This window comes from Pyrgilauda ruficollis, unplaced genomic scaffold (assembly GCF_017590135.1).
Source record: "Pyrgilauda ruficollis isolate IOZ18807 unplaced genomic scaffold, ASM1759013v1 scaffold10, whole genome shotgun sequence".
Lineage (NCBI taxonomy): Eukaryota > Metazoa > Chordata > Aves > Passeriformes > Passeridae > Pyrgilauda > Pyrgilauda ruficollis.
Genome location: NW_024508101.1, coordinates 14386346 through 14405753, shown reverse-complemented (window position 1 = coordinate 14405753; position 19408 = coordinate 14386346). Strand labels below are relative to the sequence as shown.

At 58.3% G+C, this 19408-nt stretch overlaps 1 protein-coding gene across 1 annotated transcript in view; it reads left to right on the top strand.

The window, feature by feature from the left end:
- Positions 1-5629: 5629 nt before the first annotated feature.
- The window catches only part of DNAH1 (dynein axonemal heavy chain 1), a 105292-nt gene continuing 91513 nt past the window's right edge, over positions 5630-19408 (top strand). The window contains exon 1 of the mRNA XM_041462546.1: positions 5630-6385. Within this exon, the coding sequence (XP_041318480.1) occupies positions 5630-6385 (756 nt within the window). The remainder of the gene's footprint in view (positions 6386-19408) is intronic.

The following is a 19408-nucleotide window of genomic DNA, read 5'->3' as shown; positions in this document are numbered from 1 at the left end:
CTCAAGGAGACAAGACTTTGGGAAAGGATGGAACAACATCACTACCTTATTCTGGAAGAAACAGCAAATAGCATCCCTAATTCTGGGCAAGTTTCCTCAAAAGCTTTGCAAAGCAAAGCAAAAAATCAGCAGTAGAGTCTGTGTTTGTCCTAGCAGGTGCCAGGCAGGTGGTGCTGGCTCTGTCCTGTCCCTGCAAGTTGCCAGTGCAGGAGCTGCTCCTGCCCAGCCGTGGGGAAGGTGCCAAAGCCAGGGGGTGCTGGCACTGGATTGGGGAGCCCTGGTGAGCAATAGCAGGGCTTACCCCACAGCCTTTGAGGGGAGAAATTGGATTTAGTCTGTGACTCATGGGAATCCTGCTTGTTCCCTAGGGAGAAAGAGGATTGTGGCTCACTCCTTCTGTGCCTGCAAGAGGGGCTGGGCTCTGCCTAGAGATGCTGCAGGAGATGGGGCTGGGCCTGCACTGCCTCTGCCTGGGCTCTCCTGTCAGGTGGGGTTTGACCAGGAACAATCTGTGCTTGGGCTCTCCCTGGGGCCACAGTTATTGCTGCCTGGGTTTTGTTTTTTTTAATAAACCTGTAATATGAGAAGCCTGCCCAGGAGAGCAGAGGGATTATTGGCAAATATCACTTCCCATTTGCCAGGCTTCGAGGGGCTTTAGGCACATGGATTAGCCAGGAACAGAGAGAGGGACACAAACCACCAGGATGGGACAGACTAGAACTGACTCCTTTGAACACAGGGCTGCAGCAAAATCCTGCAGACAAGTATCCTCCAGCCTCCAAAGGAGAGGGCTGGGTGGGAAGGGCTGTGGAATCCTAATTAGCTTTTTGATATTAATGAATTGGCACTGAAGCAAACAAGGCAGTAACAGTGCCTGGCACAGCTCCTGCTGCCACATCCCAGTCCCAGCACTGGGCAGCCTGCACGAGGGAGCTTGGTGACACAGTCAGGGACGTGGGGACCCAAAGAAGCAGCGGCAGAGGGGAGGACACGCCACTGTGGGGCAGGAACTGCTATGGGATGATGGCACAGAGGGGATGCAAAGCACGCAGGATGTGAGGGTACACAGCAGGACATGCCATGGTTTCAGCCTCTATCACCACAGGTGACACCAGGACATGCCACCACTTGTACAGGGTCACCTGCCCTGCCAGGGGCTTTCTGCAAGGCCAAGGCTGAGTCACTTCATCCCCAGCAGCCCAAGGACAGGGCACCCCATCACCAGCTATGCCAACAGGTGCCTGCTGGCTTGGAAACACAAGGTGTGCAAATAAGTCTTTATGCTGGACATCTGTGTCTAAGCCCCTTTTTATGGGCTCCAAAAATTTTGGGGGCACCCAGCAGGCAAGCCAAGAGGAGCCATGGGGTGCAAGCCAAGGGCCTATGCCAGGGGTGCTGGGGACATTCTGTTATATTAATGAGAGCCATTAATTTTTAAATACTGCTGGGCAGGGAGGGGAAGGAGCCTCCCTCTTGCTCAGGAACAGTCAGTGACCAACAGCTTCTTGTGTCCAAGGCTGAGAGCTGCTCAGGGAGGTGAAGGGGTCCCCACACATCACCTCCAGCACTCTGGGTGCACAGCTAAGAGCCACCCACCAGCAGCTGCTGAATGCACAGCCCAGACACCACAAGCCACCCCTGAGCTCAGTGTGATGCTAAAAACAAGCAACACAAGCACATCTGTGAAGCATCACTTCAGACACAGCTTTTGAGTCCAGCTCACCTCTCCCCTGCCTTTACCAGAATGTCCAGCAACAAGGCCAGCCTGGGAGGACACAGGGTCTACCCCAACACTTGACTGACTTAACTCATCAGCACAGCCCCACAAACAACACCACACCCTCCCCTTTACTGCTTTAACCTCTTATAAACCCTCCTGGAAAGGCAGGAATCACTGTGTGCTGAGCCACCAGAAGTTGATTAAGCCCTAATTAATTGCATTAAGGTCAGCCAATGTACTCTGTTGAGGAAGAAAGGCAATAATTAAACTCCACGTGTGGTGTGCTGCTGCCATTAGCTCCCCGGGCTGCGGCGGCAGGCTCGGCGGGGTCACAGCCAGCGCCGCTCGCCAGCACATGGCCGTGGCGATCGGGGCAGTAATTAATGCTGGGCATAAAACCATCAGCGCTTCAGCGGCCGGGTGACACAACACACCCATCACCCACCCAGCAGGGCTGCTCGGGAGGGGACAGCAGGGGGACATCCCTGCAGGACAGCCAGAGGAGGAGGTGCCGTGTCCGGCCGGCGGAGCCCTTTGCCCGGCAGTGCTGGGGCTGGGAAGGGAAGCCGACAATGGGGTTTTGTGTAGTCCCGACAAGAGCACCTGCCCCGGCGCTGGGAGCCGGCCAGGGGCACCATATGGAGGGGACCTGGCCCTCGCTGTGGCGGTGCCGTCTCGGCACGGGGCCAGGCTGGGTGGGAGACAGCCCCTGAGCCGTGCGGGATGAGACCGCGGGAGCCCATCGCCACTGCGGCCTGGAAACGGAACAGCGGGCACAGAGATGTGGATACGAGGTGCGTGTGAGCGCCAGTTTGTTCCTGGCCACGCCAGCCCCAGGTGCTACATGGCCCGAGACACTGCAGGGGAGCCCCAGCGGAGCCCCTGGGGCAAAACCTGCCTCGCCTTGGGGCTCTGCAGCAGAGCAGGGAGTGAGCGGACAGCACGAGGGATGAGAAATGGGGTCCCGGCATCTGGGGAGAGGAAGGAGTGCAGGGCGCTGGGGGCTCTGTCCCGTCAATCCCTCCCTGGCAGCAAGCTCATTTAAGGCTTTTCTTTGCTCCCAGCTGAAAAAATAAAGGCCAAGGTAATCTGCCTGCCTGTCCCTCTTTGTCTCGAGGATAACAGCAGCCAGCGCAGTGTGGAGCCCCCCAGGGCTTTGCAGATTAGAGCTTTCAGAGATGTCTACAGTGAGTGCCCGGACAAAAACGAGAGGTGGTGGAGCAGAGCAGGACGAAGGGGACCTCACAAGGTCACCCAGTCCCTGCCTACCTAACTGCATCTCCCCTCTCTGTCCCCTGCCACTGGCCAGCAGGTGATGGGATGGTGACCAGGAGATGGGCCAGTGGCAGGGTGCTCCCCTGGGCCTCCCAGCTCCAAAGGCTGACCTCACTGAGGGCAGAGTTATGACTATGTCACAGCAGCTTTTTGTTTTATAATTTACACTTTGATGGTTCTGATAGTTACACATCTGAATTGGGGAGGGGAGGAAATAGAGACAAAACCATGTAACCTGCCACAGAAACCACAACAGTGTGAGCTGCTGCTCCTGTACTCACAATGACTTCTCTGCAAGCCACCTACAGAGCCAAAATGACTGGCTGGAGACATGGGAATCGCTGTGCAGGGCTGAGCTGCAGCTGGCTTTTCAATAACTCAAAGGGTCAAGACACTGGAGAAAAAATCCCAAACCAGTTCCCCTATTTCTCATGAGTTTTGTCTGGCAGGAGGCGTCCCAGCCCCGGCAACGAATATCCACTCAGGAATGTCTCATGTCTAAAAGCACACACACACACAAAAAAAAAAGGGGGGGGGGGCGGGGAGGGGGGGGGAAACCCTACGCCCGGCCTTGTTTCCCTGTGGCCGAGTTCAAACGGCTTCGAGAGGGCAAGCAGGGGCTCGCAGCAGCTGTGCTGGGCTCAGCAGCGCGGAGGGCCGAGCAGAGGAAGACGCCATCCCTTGTTCATCCCCCTCCCCACCCTCTGTTCGTGCTGTGGATGTCCACGCGAGCCCCAGGATGCGGCTCCGGCTCCTGATCGTGCCCTGCTCACCCTCCCTCGCTCCCTCCCGTCACCGCACACGTCATTCCTGCACACACAGCCCATGGAGCTGGCCGTGCCCACGCCGCTGAGCCCAGGGGCCCGGCCGGCGCTCCCCACGGGGCCCGGTGCCCTCGCACTCCGCTCCCGCTCCACCCGGCGTTATTTAGCTGATCAAAATCATCGGCTGCCCAAAGCAAAGGAGCATCCTGGGAAAACAACTTCCCGGGGACAAGGAAGAGGGCGTTTTGTGTGTGTACCCCCGAAACACCCCGCATGCCCTCTGTGTACTGCCCACCCAGCATCACCTCTTCCCTGCCTTTTAGAGCCCTCCTAGAGATGAAGAAGGAGCCAGACAGAGCAGAGGGGAGACAGAGACGCCAGACAATAAATCCATGGCTAAACCCGTGGTCCTCAAGAGCCCAACTCTGGGCTCAGCAGCGCCCGTGGCTGCTCTGCCCCCTCAGGGTGCCCACACCTTCCCCTGGGCGCAGCACCCACGCCGGCTGCCGCCCGGGGTGATCCACGGCATCCCACTGAAATTTTAGCTCCGGCCTCCGTAGCAGATGGAGATAAGGACAAAACTACTCCCTCGCTTATAAACAAGGGGCCAGATTCTGCCGCCAGCATCCGGCAGGCGATACCCGAGCCGGCGAGGCCAAAGCCAGCCACAAAGCGGCTCCGTGCAGGGATCGCAGCCGGGATCCGGCAGCCTGCCCGCGCTACGGGAGCGGGAAGCACAGAGCAGTCCGGGCTTCTCCGCTTACCTGGGGCTGGTGTGAACCCCAGCAGAGCAGGAGGAGCCACGCAGAGCAAAGGCGGCTCGAGGAAATGGGATCCCCGCCTGGGGATGGTATCAAAGACACATGCGAAAGGGAAAATAAAAGACCAACCCCCCCTCCCCCGGTTCCTTATCCCCGTCCCTGCTCCAAACAAAGGCAAACCTGGGCATAGCAGCACACACCTGAAACACAAGCCCCTGAGACCCCAAGCCCCCTGAGGCCCCAGGCCGGCTGAAGGGCCCCCAGCCCCACGGGACCGCCGGGGACCAGCACCACACACAGACCTGGGTGACAGAGATGCCCAAACCGAGACAAGGGGCCCGTGATCAAAATCATGCCGGGAGAAAAACCCACCCTGGGGAAAGCAGCTCGGTGGAGGTACCTGTGTCAGACCGCCAGTGCCCCCCAGCCGCGGGCCATCCCAACACCGCCCTGCCCGGGAGGTGGCAGGTATTTATTGGGGCCGGCGGCTGTCCCCCCGCGCTGGGACCGCGGCTCTGGGGCGGCAGGGGCTGCCATTGGCTCCCGCGCCACCCGGGCAGCATCGCTCTCCAGGGGCTCGCTCTGCCAGGGCCAACTTTACAAGGGAAGCAATTTTTTTTTTTTTTTCTCCCCCTGCTGAAACAAAGACGAGGGCTCGAGCGAGAGAGAGCACGGATGAGAAAACAGGAGAGGGGGGAGGAGAGTGGGCTGGAAAAAAAGTCCACACAAACCCACGGATCTTGAAACAAGAGGGAAGGATAAAAAAGAAACCAGAGGCTGCAGAGGTAGACGTGGAGATGGGAAGATGAAAAATTGCAGAAGGAAGAGGCGGCAGCCGGGAAAGGAGCAGGGAGCTCAGCCGTGTCACATGTATCACATCCCCGGAGAGCCACCGGCCACCCCGACAGCCCACCGAGGCCACCCGGGACGATGCAGTGAACCTACAGGGAGTCAGTCTCTCGTGGGCCGGGGCTCTGCGGGGAGAGGAGACAAGGGCTCGGCTCCTCCGGACATGACTCCTGCCTCCCAGGGTGCTCCCCGCTCGAGTGGGCTCTCCCCCAGGCGCCCCCGGCCCCACCAAGGTGGCCAGAGCAGCGAGCGCTGGGGAAATGGGGGGCCACAGCGAGCGGCCGAGGGGTCCCCCCGAGGTGTCCCTCCCCGGATCCACCTGCCGCCAGGCAGCCGGCGCCCGACCCACGCCCACGCCAGCCCCTAGCATCCCCCGGCCTCGCTCCCCGTGCGCACCCGAGAAGCCCCATCACCCCGAGCGGTCCCCAGGACCACCGATCCTCCATCCCGGAGCCTTTCCGCCCCGGCCGGCCAGGCAGCCGCCTCCCTCTCGGCGAGATCCAACCCCGGCTCCGGCCCAGCGCCCCCGGCCAGCGGTAGCAGCGGGAGCACCCCCGCGCCGGGCTCCGCCGCTCCCATCCCCGGCCCGGTACCGGCCGGGCAGCACCCGGCGCCGCTCCCCGCCGCTCCAGCCGAACCGAGGCTGGCGCACCTGCCCCGCCGCCCGCTCCCGCCCCGCACCGAGCTCCCCCTGGACCGGCCGCGCTGCCGGTGCCGCCGCCGGTGTCGGTCCTACCTGCGCGGCGCCGCCGTCCCCGTCTGCAGCCGCCGCCGACTCGCGCTGCCGCGGGGGCGGGCAGCGGGAAGGGGGGGCGAGCGCCCCCTCCCCGCCCCCGGCCCTGCCCGGCACCGGCCCCCAGTCCGGCCGGGGCTCCCCGCCCCCTCCGCAGCCTCCCCTGCCTTCCCCCCCGCCGCCCGGCATCCCCTCGGGACCCCCCACGGCCGAGGCCGCTCTGAGCACGGGAGGAGCCCAGCCCGGGATGGGGACACAGCCCGCGATGGAGGTCACGGCCCAGGTGTGGGCAGAGGGAGCCCGGGACAGGGGTGCCCACCCCGGCAGACAGACCAAAACGTCTCAGGCAGGATGGAGCACAGTCACCGTCCCCTTTCCCGCTCGCCTCCCACTGAGCGGTGGCAGGTGCGGGGCAGGGACTGTGACTGTCCCCACGCACGGGCAGTGGGGTGCTGCAGGTGTGTCTGCGCTGGTGATGCAGCTCTGGGCCCCGGGGTGCACTCGGGTCCCACACACATATGAACACCCCTCTGTGTCCTCCAGCTGGCTACTGCCACCTCTGCCAAATGCTCCGGGCAAGGCGGCTGTCACCCACCATCCTGGGTGACACCAACTCAAAGGGGACATTGGGGTCGGTGGTGCACCCCATCCACATACACACATCCCCCTTTGATGCCTCGCAGCTGATTTGGCTCCCTCTTCATCTCTGAGGGCTGGCACCAAGGTGGCAGAAAAATCCAAGGGGAAAGGGTGGATGGCACCCAGGCTTGGTCCCGTTCGTCCCCTGCTCTCCCAGCCCCACAGTGCTGCTGGCTGGAGCGTGGCACAGATGCCAGGCTCTGAACCTCTGGCAGAGGCGGCCCTGGGGCTTGCCCTGGAAAAGGGGATTGGCGATGTGTGGGAGCTGTGTCCCAGCAGTACCAACTCCCCAGGACAGCTTCAGGCTCTACCTTAGCAGCCTGGATTCAGCAAGCTCCCCTGCCCGTCATGCCCCCTGTCCCAACCCGTGCCATTCCTCTAGCATTAATAAAGCCATTAATTAGTAGATTGGAGATATGGCTCTGAAATACCACTTTGGAGCAAGCTGGAAGCGCTGCAATCGGGATCACAGCGATAAGCAGGTTCAAGGAGGCAGAAGATAAGTTAATACCAGGGCCAGTGTTTAACACAGGCAGTTCCTCCCCAGGCCACTTCCGGAGCCCCGTGCACAGCGAGCACGGGCCCGCAAAGAGCAGCAGTGCGAGAGAGGAGCTGCGTGTCTCGGGGGAGCCGCCGGCGCGGGGAGAGCGGAGCCGCGGCTGCCGCACAGAGCCGCCTTTCATTACAAAGGGCCGGGAAGCGGCTCGGAGCTGCCAGCAGCACTGACACCATGCAGGAGGGGATTTTTCAGGCTGATGCAGCAACAAAGGCAGTTAAATCTGGCCAGGTAAGAGGCTTTCGAGGTTAGCTGGCTGTTCTCACAGCACAGGCTTTCTTTTCTTTTATTTTCTTTTTTTTTTTTTTCCTTCTCCCCCCACCCCACCTCTTTCCTCCCTCCTTTTCTAGGGGGAATTATTTTTGGTAATCCATGTGTTGCTGCTCGTTGGGCGCTGGAGCAGAAGTAAGCAGGTAAGCGGCACTTTTATCCCCAGCCCAGCTTCCCAGCACGGCCAGGACTCCAGTGAGGGGCTCTGAGCCTCAAAGAAAAGCAGCAAGGCTGGGCCAAGGCAGCTGGAGCGGCACTAAGCTCACAGCAGCTGGGAATTCCTTCTCTTTTTTTGATTGAAATGATGGCAGGGGGAAGCTACCTGGAGAGGAGCAGCTTCCACAACAAGCACCTGCTGCACTGCTGGAGCTGTGTGTGCTGAGGTGTCACTGTGTGGTTTGGGGTGCTGGCACCCACCTGGAGTCCCTTGCTGCCTGACCCTCCTGGCAGGGCAAAGGGATGCTGGACATGGAAAGCCACCCATGACACCAACACCCATCACCCTGCAAGGAGCCCAGCACCCTTGTGTGGGGAGAGGGGGGTGTTGTGGTCCTAGGGCAGGAGGATGCTCCCATCACTGGCTCTGCAGGAGTCCAGGAGGTTCAGGCATCTCAGTGGGACATTGTGGAGCTAGATCAGGATGAAGCCCAGACCCTGGAGCCTGTTGAAGGCCGGGAGAGTGTTTCTGAAGGGATTTGTGTTTCTGGAGACCTGCATGCCAGCCCCAGTGCTCCCTAGGGAAACATCCTGGGCTGCCCCAGCAGCCGCCTTCTCACCAGTCCTGCCAGGTGGAGGATGCTCCAGTGGCCCGTGACTCATCACCTCCTCCCAGTGCTTCACATCAGCAGGAGGGATGTGACACGACCCCCGAGGCTGCAATGAGCCGTGCCAGCAAAGGCAGTGCCAGCTCAGCGAGCTGTGCTGCCATGCAGGGACCCACGGCCCCTCGCCACCCCAGGCTCGCAGCCATGGCAGCGTGGCCACAGCTCCCCTCCCTGATGGAGCTCGTCATCTCATCCTTCTTCTGCTGGCAGCTCCTCAGCCTGCTGAGCCCAGAAGCCCTGTGTTGGTCCAGCTGGGGCAATGGTGTTGCTCCATTCCCTCACGATGCCTTTGCGTCACCCTGGGCCACGTGCCACGATGGAGCCACGCGGTGCTGGCTGCTTCCTGGAGCTTGTGCCCACACTGTGCTCTGGTTAGTGGTGCAGCCACCACCACTGAGGTGCCCAGCACCCTGCCCAGAGACCTGAACCCTGCCTTGGTGTGGGGTGAAGGCAGTTGAAAATCCCTCTTCCTCCCCATCATCCTCCTCTTCTCCGTGCCCAGCCAGCGTCCACAAGACGCAACAAGATTAAACCAATTGCACCATTATTTGTTCCATATTTGATAAGGGTTTGAGGAGCAGATCCCCCAGCAAGCCCCTGCTATCAATCAAACCTGCACAGAGTCCCCCTTTGCGCCTGCCTTTCCAAGAAGAAAGAAAACAAAATTGGTCTAATTTATTATTCATTTGTTCATTAAGTCTGTATTAACCAGATATATTATAAAGGAAAACAGGATTGCGCCTTTTGATCAGCAAACGCTCTGCTCATGAATATCCATGAGGCTCCCCCCTACCCCAGCACCTCTCCTGTGTGGAGCAAGCCAGTGGAGGGGGCAGTGGTGGGTGCTGGCCCCGGGCTGCGTCCCGGCACTCCACAGGGCTGGGAAGCTGCTCTCAGCTCTCTCTGCTCGCAGAGCACTGGGGATCCGCTGTGCCATGCCGTGGCACTCACGAGTGCCCACAGCTGGGAGGGAGAGGCCAAGCCCTGCTGGGTGCAGGAGGCAGTGGGGACGTGCAGGAGGGCACTGGGGTGACGGGCTCCCCTCCCTCCCTGCCTGGGGCTGAGCAGGAAGCCGAGCAGGTGGTGTTTCCGCGGCGTGAAAAAGCAGCATATGTCCCTGGATCCCTGGCGCGTGGCGGCGCCGCCGATGCCCGCGACTCCCCCGATGCTGCGGGGAGGCTCAGAGGAACCCCGAGGTGCCACTGGTGCCCTGCAGGACCAGCACAGGACCGCAGCAGCAGTATCCCTGCCCCCTGGGCATCCTCCATGAGCCTCTTGATCCATCCTAGGGAGGGTGGGCCAGGGAAGGATCGGAACCCCAGGATATGTTGCAGGGACTGGCTGGCACCAGGTCATAAGCTCATGGTGACGTTCACCCAGAGCCAGCAGCATCTCAGGCAGCAGCAGAGTGTGGAGAGCCACGTCCCAGCCCAGCAGGATGGTGGATCCCAGCCCTGCCCAGGAGCTGTTGCACCCTGCAGCAGCAGTGGGTGTACACAGAGAAGTGCCACATCAACATGGATGTCCATGCACCCATGCAGTCCAGCCAGACCTGAAAATAGGTTGGTTTAAAAAATGCATCACTTTGAAGTTATGTAAATGAAAGGCAGCGGCAAACAGAGCATGCTGGCAAAAGGGTTTCCAATTTTTCTTTTTTTTCCTCCTCGCCAGCTTCCTCCAGTTAAAATTGGGTTGCAATTCATTAATAAAGGAACAGTTGTACTGAATAAGCTCCCGTGCTTAAATCAGGACAGAGAAGCGTAATTAACCCAGCTCCAGTCTGATGTGATGGAAGAGGAAAATGCTCTTCTGTTTTGGTCCCTTCCCTTAAAAGCCCGCTGCGTTCTCCTGGCCTCTTGGGAACGGAGCTGAGCTTCTTATTTAAAAATGAAGCTCGCAGCCTGACAGAGCGGGTTCATGTATATATATATAAAAGCTGTCATGATGATATTTTATTCATACCCCTCTTCCCCTTCCCTTTGCTTGGAAAATCCAGGAGCAGCCAGCAGGCAGTGTGGAGAGAGAGAAAGCAAGAATCCCCTTTTAAAAGTAAATTACAGATGCAAGTCACATTAGCTGAAGCCCCACGAGGCGGCATATTCCTGAGTACCAGGGCTGGCCCCGGCGGCTTGGCCAGCCCGGACCTGGCACAGCAGCTTCCCACCCTGAACGCCACCCGTGAGAGAGCAGGGGGACAGGCGGGGGTGGCACTGCACTGATTTCTACAAGCCGAAGATTTGTCCTCGCTCCTCTAAACCGAGCGACCACCTAAATTACAGCCTAATTAAGGGCCACAAAGGGCTCCCGCCGGCAGGTCCTATAGATGGGATTCAGCCCATTGTCCTGGGCTCAAGGTGAGAGGATTTCTTCTGCACCGTGATTCCTGGGGCTGAATTTCCACCTTTCCCCACAGCAGTCTGTCTGGATGAGCCAGACGCGGTCCGGCCGCCGTCGAACTGGCACGTGGCTCTGCATGTTGATGGAGCATCCCTGCGGCTCGGCTCTGCCTGGCCCTGCTCCCCCTTCCTCACCTGCTGTAGAAATAGCTGGCTGGCTGCATGAGAAGGCAAACTGGATTTTGGGTGGTCTTTGGGTGAGGAAGAGCTGCCCACACCAAGGGTGCTGGATTTGTTGTGCAGGGCAGGGAGTCTGGTGAGGCAGAGCAGGACTGAGCGGTCTGTTGAAACTGGGAGTGCTGTGGGACTGGCTTGATGCGAGGGACAAATGCTGAATTCCACACGGGACCAGCCACGGACCCATCAACACCTCCTCTGCCCCGGTGAAGCTACCCTGTGTCCCCTGTCACAGTCCCTGTGTCACCTGGGGTGAGGTGAATGCCCCGAGGGACGCCAGCGCTGTGGGAGCACCCCCGGAGGAGCAGCCTGAGATGGGGACAGGCAGAAGAGCTCTGCAATGGGCAGGTGCAGCAGTATCCCTGCCCAGTTACCCCTGGGTATGGAGCTGGAGCAGGGGTGGCATTGCTCCATGGCACCACTGCCCCCCTCCATCGCAGACCTCCCTGGGGACCTTCTCCTTACTCCTGCTTCGCTCCCAATGCCTGCCCATGTCCACCCCTTGTAGCTCTGCCCCAGGGGATTTTGAGGCTTTAAAAGTTTTATTAAAAACTAACGGGTTGGTGGCCAGAGCACAGGGATGCTGGACCCTGCCATGAGCCCACCATACACTCCCATGAGTGGCTGGGTGCTGGTGTGCAGGGAACAGGGGAATTGCCAGGGCTCATCCTGCCCTGCCACACACCAGCAGGCCTGGAAATCCTTGGTGGGGCAAACTGAATCCCTGGGGATGAAGGAGATGTGGGTGATGCCAGCCAGCCCTTTTGTAGCAGAGATGTTTCTGGTGAGGAGAAAAAAAAAGAAAAATCAGTGTTTGTTTCTTTCTGAGAAGATTGCTCTCTGCGCGCTCCTTGTATTTAGTTATTATTAAAGGGTTGTTTTGCTGTCAGTGAAAGCCTGCAATTACGGGCTCTCTCTTCTTTTCCTGGCTGTCACTATTCCCCATGAAAGCATTGCCCACAATTTTAGCATGTCTGCATTTCAATGTAAAGAAAAAGAAATTGGGATTTGGGCTGACACTTTCCACGTGCTCATGGCTGGTTTCAAACTCCTCTGGTTGTCCCCCCACCAAAAAACATCATTTTGGGGGCTCAGACCAGAGCAGAATGTAGCTGTGCACTAGCAGAGGCTCTTTGGTCTTTACCCCCTTCCTTGTTCAACTCATAACCAGGCAAAAAGCCCACAGGAATCCTACCAATGCCAATGCTGTGGTCAGGAAGCCAACACCAGCTCACACCCTTCTCCCGTAAGTGTGCTGTGAAGAAAAAAATATACTATTTTCACTGAAGACCCTGATAAATTTTCCTTGGTCACATAATTCATGGCTGATGGCTGGAAACACACTTGGTGCCCTGTATCTGTCTGTGCCAGCTCCACATTGTGCCTGCCACACCATAAATCCCTTCCCTGACCCCACGAAACATGGGATATCCCCAGGCAGAACCAGCATCCGTGTGGAGCCAGCGATGCAGCAGATGGGGCAGACTTGGCTCTGCTGGACCCCAAATCCTCAACATTCCTAGAGGAATCCCCCCAAAGTTCACGGGGACGCTTCTCCTCTCTCTGAACCCTCCTCCCCGCCTGTATCACCACTAATCTAATGTGGCTAATTTTAAACGAAGCTGCCCTCCCTTGACATGCATCTCCCCGTGGCATTGAAATTAAATGTAGGCTGTAATTTGGCATTTGAGAAGCGAAAGGGATGGTGGCCCTAAGGGAAAAGATAACAGCTTGGCTGTTTGTGTTAAATAGCTGTCTGCGAGCTTCAAACTGCAGCCGGAGATTCAGCTCACCGCGGGCAGGCTGCCAGCCCCCGGCCTGCTTTTGGCTACAGCTCCTTCACAGCAGGAAGCTCAGAGGGGGGATCTCAGCCCCGACCCCCCCAGTGCATCTCACAGGGCATCTGCTTGTTCCCCACCCTCCATGGCTTCTGCTGAAACTGTCTCGCAGGCTCCTGCTCCAGGGGCCACGGGCACCAGGAAAGCAGCAGGGAAGGATGCTCAGCCACGGGGAGGGAGAAGTGCAGCCCTCTGGGGCATTCTGAACCTGCCGTGGGGCAGCACAGCCTGGCAGGGGCATCCCAAGTCCATGCTGCCCCTTGTGAGGTAGGGCAGCCCACCAAGGGCTGCACCGGTGTGGATTTGCAGCTGCGGTGCAGGGTTTGGCCTCAGCACGGCACAGAGGTCTCTAGATTGGCTCCAGACCTCAGCTCTCCTTGCAGGTGAAAGCTCTCTGCCACCTGAGGACTTTGCTTTAAATAAAAGTTTGCTTCACTCAAATCCAATGTTTCTCTTGGCCTGAAACAAAAATTAATTTTAATTTCAAGCTCGCTTTTTTTTGTGTGTGTGTACTTTAATGGATGCTGTTAATAAAAGGGAGACTTTGAGAGAGCAATTTCCAGCAGCAGAACATGCCTGTTTTGGGGGCAGTTTGTTTTAAACTGGAAAAATTTGCCAAGACAGTGGGAATTTGCCTGGGCTCCTGGGTTTCCCCCAGTCACCTGTGCAGGGGACACTGGGGCAGGCAGGGGATGGCAGAGGCAGATGTCCCCGTGGCCAGGGCCAGCTGCAGCCAGGGATGGGGCTCCCTGTGGGATGGTTACCTGGTGCACCCCACAGCCCTTCTCCTTCTCCTTCCCAGCCCACCCACCTCCATCCCTCTGCCCTCCTTCTTGCCCGCACCCAGTTACCATTTCCCAGGAGCTGCTCGTCTCTCCCAGCCCTTTGTACCGCTTGTCTCCATCCTCCCCTTTGTTTAGCATTTTAATTATTTTAATTACCTTGTTTGCCAGCTTATCGCGGCGCTCAAACCCATCTGTGTGCGAGCGAGCAGACACAGACTTTTATCTGCAGCCCGCCGTCATCCCCATTAGCATTTTTTACTCCGGCTTTGGTGGAGGAAAGGAGAAATTAGCATTTCTGCCTGGGCCGGTGGGGCTGGCACGGTCGTCCCTCGCCTCGCAGGGTCACTTCATTCTTCCCAGAAGAATGGGACTAATTTATCTCCCCCCCTCCTTGTATCCATTTCAAATGAGAGATTAATATAATGGCAAACATAAAGCCCGAGCGGGGGCGATGCCTGAGCCCTGCCATGGGGTTTTCCCTCTCCAGGGAGGCAGGCAGCGGTGCTCAGGTGAGGTGGATGCTGTCCCCAGGGAGCACCCTTGGGTCGCCAGGAGCAAGGTGTCTGGGGAAAAGCTTCTTTCTGTTGAATTTGGATGCTAAAGTGCTGCTTGGTGGCAGAGGCAGGGATGCTGGACCCAGGGGCGAGCGGGAGGGGATGGGGACGTGGCTGGGGCTTCAGGCCGTGGTTAAAGCAGCAATGCTGCTGCAGTGCCAGGTGCCTTCCAGGTGGGCTGCATGGCTGCAGCCCCCCACTCTCCTTTAGGGACAAATGAGAGATCTCACTGCTGGAAACCCTCTCCCAGCAGTACTTAAATGCCCCTCCCAAAGAGGCCCAACCACCAATAAGCCTGCACCAGCTCACCTTCAAATGCACTTCAGTGCCCTATTTTCTCTGCACAACAACAAATTAACAGCCCCAGTTTTGGGAATGACTGCCAGCCCCCCAGCAGGGCTTCCCTGAGTGACCCAAGACCCCTTTTTACTGCATCAAAGCACTGCTACAATCCAGCTGTGAGCTGCAGCTGGAGCCCTGCCCGTGGGGAGGGGGTGTAGTGAGGGCAAGGCTGGGGGAGCAGTGGTCCCCTACAGAACGCTGGGTGGCCAGGGGTGATCACGGATACCCAGCTGTGCCATGGCGTGAGCAAGGTGGAAAACATCCCATGGAGTTGGGCTGGGCAGCCAGGAGCTCATCCTCACACAGGACACCTCATGGAGGAAGAAAACCCCACGGAGACAAGCAGTTCCATGGAACCAGAAACCCTTTTGGAGAGAGGACGTGTATCCAGGTCAGGATAACCCTTGGGGACAGGATGTTCCTTAGGCACGGGACCCCAGTTTAGGACAGGGTGTTCTTTGGGATCAGGACCCCATTCAAGACAGGGCATTCCTTGGGAACAGGATTCCCCTGTTCCAGGATAAGAATGCCTCTTTGGGACGAGAGTCCCATCCAGGGCAGGATGTCCCACTGGGACAGAAATCCCCTTAAGGACAGACAGGATGCCCTCAGAGGACAGGTCAGGCCCTTTGCTGCCAGGGCAGCAGCAAGGACCCTCAGATCCCCCTCAACATCTGCTTCTAAACCCTCCTTTAAACACTCAACACACTTCAGTGTACGAATAAAGGTCTCACACTTCTGATTAGAGTCACCAGGAAAAATGGAGCAAATTACCCAAAGTCCAGAGCAGAAGAAATCTCCTAAAAGCCTGCACAACCCTTCCTGCACCCAGCAAAGGCCTTTAAGACCCAGGAAAGGCAATAAAGGCCAATTCACTGTTTCCAAATCTGTTAAACAAAGGATCCATCAGCCCAGAGAGTCTTGAGGGAGACACAGAGGGACAGTGACCCACCATGTCTCCCCAGCACAGCCTGCCTTGGGAAAGCAAGAGGCCAGTGCTTTGCTGAGCTCTGAGCTGCAAAACTTAACAAGGAAGAAATTCAAAAGAGAAACTTTACTAAAATAGCTTTAGGAAATCATCTCACCAAAGGGATGGGATGAAGAACAAAGGAAGGTGGAGGGACCAAACCCAAGGGAAGGGAATATCAGGACATGGCACCTTTCACTGAGCCTGCTACGGTGATGAGGAGGAGGGGAAGGAGGAAGGACTGCCTGACTGCCTCAGCACAGCCCAGTGCCACTTGCTGGCAAGGCCAGGCTTGGCTGTGTGGTGTTGCTGGTGGTATTGAAGGGCAGGTGAGAGGAGAGCACAGTGTCCAGCCATGCCATGCTGTGGGACACAGCCACTTCCTTCACAAGCACATCATCAGCTCCGTGCTCCGCTGCTGCTGGAAAGCACAGCACATTCCATCTATAATTTACAGGGGTATCCATCTGGGAAGTGACTTGTCAGGCCTGGGAGAGCAGCACTGTCCTCCTGGCTCCTGCTCTTCTTTTAATTCAAAAATTCTTTACATTGAGGCATGGTATGAATAAGGGCCAGTGGCAGGCACCATCCCCTCCCTACCCTGTCTCTGCATCCTTGGCTTGCCACAGCAGGTCCTTGCAGCCTCCCCAGGACACAGTTTGGAGGCGTGGACTCCCACACCTTTAACTCAGATGCTCAGGACAGGCTTTCTGAGGAAGCCCCCAGAGATGCTGCAGCTACCAGGGCTGGGCTGGATGATGCTGGTTGCTGTGGAAACAGCAGGGCCAGATCCAGGCACCGCAGCATTTTCCCTGCACCCGGGACCAGCTCCTCTCACCTAGTTTGCAGCTGGAGAGCAGAGGATGCAGGAGAGCTGTTCTGGTGGCACCGGGCTGTTCCCAACCCCAGTCTGCTCCCATCCCGTTTTCCCCAGGGACCAATGGGCTAACCTCTCTCACGCTGTGTATGCCATGCACAGGGTGTTTCATTGCACGGGGCTCCCTGAGGTGGAACACAATGCTTTGGACCTGGGCCACCACCTCTCCTCCAGCCACCTGGGGGCCAGATCCAGCCATCCCCCCAGAACTGCATGGCACAGCCTGGCAGCTTCAGGCCACCACATCCCAGGAAACCCTTTTGCACCAGCTGCACTCAACCAGTGCACCACCATAGGCTCTCCTAAACGTCACCCAGACCTGCAGGAGCTGGGACACAGTGGGACAAGCCACACAGTGTAGCCAAACCCTGCCATCAGCCACTGTGTGCCAGGCTGCCAGCCACCCCAGGCTCATCCCTGCTCCACTGTCGGGCAGCTCAGCTCGTTGTAGGAATGCCGGGATGATGGAGTATCCTGCCAGAGTAGAGGAAGCCAGGTAAACCTCTCCATCCATCAGGGCCCCCACTTTCTGCTAAGCACATTAGGGGATAATTAAGTAAAAATAGGCCTTCCGACCAGTGTAGCTCATTAAGGGCTAATTAAGTTAATTAGAGCCAGGTGTGGATTGCAGCGCTTGCGCGTGTGGCTGTTGTTTGCTGTAATTGCATTTTCTCAGCAGCTTCCTCCGCCAGGCTGGAGCGCTGCCAACGAGGAAAGGATTCAGTGCCCGCTGTTGGTGCAACACGGGGCAGCTGATGGGCACCCAGCGATGGCACCGCACCAGGGACAGTTAACCCTTCTGTCCCCGTGCCCCCCGAGCGGCTCTCCCGCCCCAAAGCCAGGGCCTGACCGCGGGGCTGCACCTGCTGCACCTCTTGCTGTGCTCCTCCTGCCTGCACGCAGGGACAGACAAGAGCCTGTGCCACAGCAGTCCCCAAAAGCAGCCAGGGAGGCAGGGGACAGCCTCCAGGGACCCAGCACCGAGACCAAGGTCTCTGAAGGTGTGTGAAGGTGATAGGCAGGGATGAAGGGCAGGGATGGAGCAGCAAAGACAGCCACGTATGCTGGTCGTATTGGTGCTGAAAGATGAAAGAGGGATGGTGGAGAAAAGGGTGGAGAGGAAGAGAAAAAGGCAAGAAGGAAGCATGAGAGGGTGAGGAGAGAGATGCTGAGCTCTGATCTCTGCTTCCCACACCTGGGAGCAATTAGAGCTACTCTGCCTGTGCCCCGCAGAGACACTGAAGGGATGAAGATGTGACAAAGACCAGGCTATTTTTTGCTGAGGTTACTGTCACTAATAAATGGAAACTCTCCCTTGACACGTGTCCCTGTTCCTTCCAGCGTCTGGGCATTTTGCATCCTCCTCCAAAGGCAGCCTTGCCGGTAGCAGCCTCGCTTGGAGCTGACCCACACTCCCTCCAGGGAGGCCAGACTCGTAAACAATTCTGTGAAATACAGCTGAAAGGTGTTGGGGGGATGGAGAGGCTCTGCAGGCACCCCATCCCTCTCCCACACCATTAATCCAGCTCCAGTGAGGCAGGAGCAAGGTGGGGAGCTCCATCCATAACCTGGGATGGAGGCTGGGGAGCACAGCCAGTGTTCTGGGGGCTGCCTTTCCTGCAGCCTCTATCTGCCTGCACCACCGTGGCAAGGAGATGGGGAAAAGGGAGCTGAAGGGGAGGCAGGGAGAGAGCTGGGTCCTTGCATCCCCACTGTGATCTCTCAGCACTGAGATAATTGTCTGCTGGTGACAGCTGAGGTCAGGCATGACAGATACCTTGGGAAGAGCTCCTGACTCCAAGACCTCCCTGCAGCAGCCCAGTTCAATACTGGGGTTGAGAGGTAATTTTCCCCATCTTCCCTAGCACAGGCTGTCTCTGGGTGGATCCAGGTTGAGGTGATGATCCTTCCATCATCCCTGCCTTCAAAGGGCACAGGGCCCCATCAAACAGCTCCACACGTGGGCTGTGATCCCTGGGGAGGGACAGGGAGCGGTTGGGTACCAAGCCTGAAGGCTTGGAGCTCCCATGGGGTGTGGTGAGAGCACCCAGGCAGGAGCAGTGCCCGCCTGGGGGTCAGTGGGATGCAGATGGATCTGCCTCTGCCCTCTACCCTCCCACGACCAAAGGAGGCCTTTTCACCTTCCTCTCCCTGCTCCTTGCCACCCCATCCTGATGTACCAGGGATGCCTGGAGCACCAGGCAGCCCCACTTCATCTGCCACGGGAAAGGGGCTGAGCTGGGGGGTCCTGCAGCCCCCTTGGGTGGCTGGGAGGCCGGTGGGCACATCCTGGGGCTGGTAACTCATCCCCCATTCCCTCTGCACTGGCCTCGCTGCAGTGGGACTTGGCTCACCTGTGTCCCTGCTGCAGCGCTGAGAGTGGGGCAGGGCGGGACAGCTGAATGCTGGGCATGGAGAGGCCAGCATAAGACATGGAGCCTGATGCCACCAACTTGGCACCTGCAGCAGAGAGCAGTGCCCAGGCAGGGCAGCAGGCAGGGAAGCAGGCTCTGCAGCACCCTCGGCTCCCGTCTCCGCGGTGCTGGCGAGGCTGACAGGATCATTACAGCCGCTATCTGGGCTCACGGGCTCATCCCTCTCCCTTTCGCCTTTTGCATAATGGATAGGCTGTGAGTAATGGGAAATGGCAGCCCAGCCGCGCTTGCTGGCAGCCCCTTAATGAAGAATATGGAAATCTCATCAGTCCAATCAGGCCAGCAAATGAAACTGCTTTCCCCCGCCGATGTGAGCAGAAGGCTAACGACCCGCGCTCCCCGGCTCCATCCCGCTCCCAGGAAGCCCCCCCTTCCCTTTTCCATGTTGACAAGTGAGCTGTGAACTTCATTTTTTCTGGCAAGCAGAGCCCCAGCTCATCGTCCCTGCTCCCCTTCCCCAGGCGTGGGCCAGCAGGAATACCTGTCCTGAGCCTTCCTCCTGCTCCTCAAGGGCACCACTCCTCACTCATGGTGGTCACCAGCTGGGTAGCACCACCTGCAGGTGTCATCCATCCCAGCTCCTGGTCCTCCCTTGCATCCTCCTGCCGTACCTGAGCCTCCCAGCATCAGCTTTGCCACAGGTGTA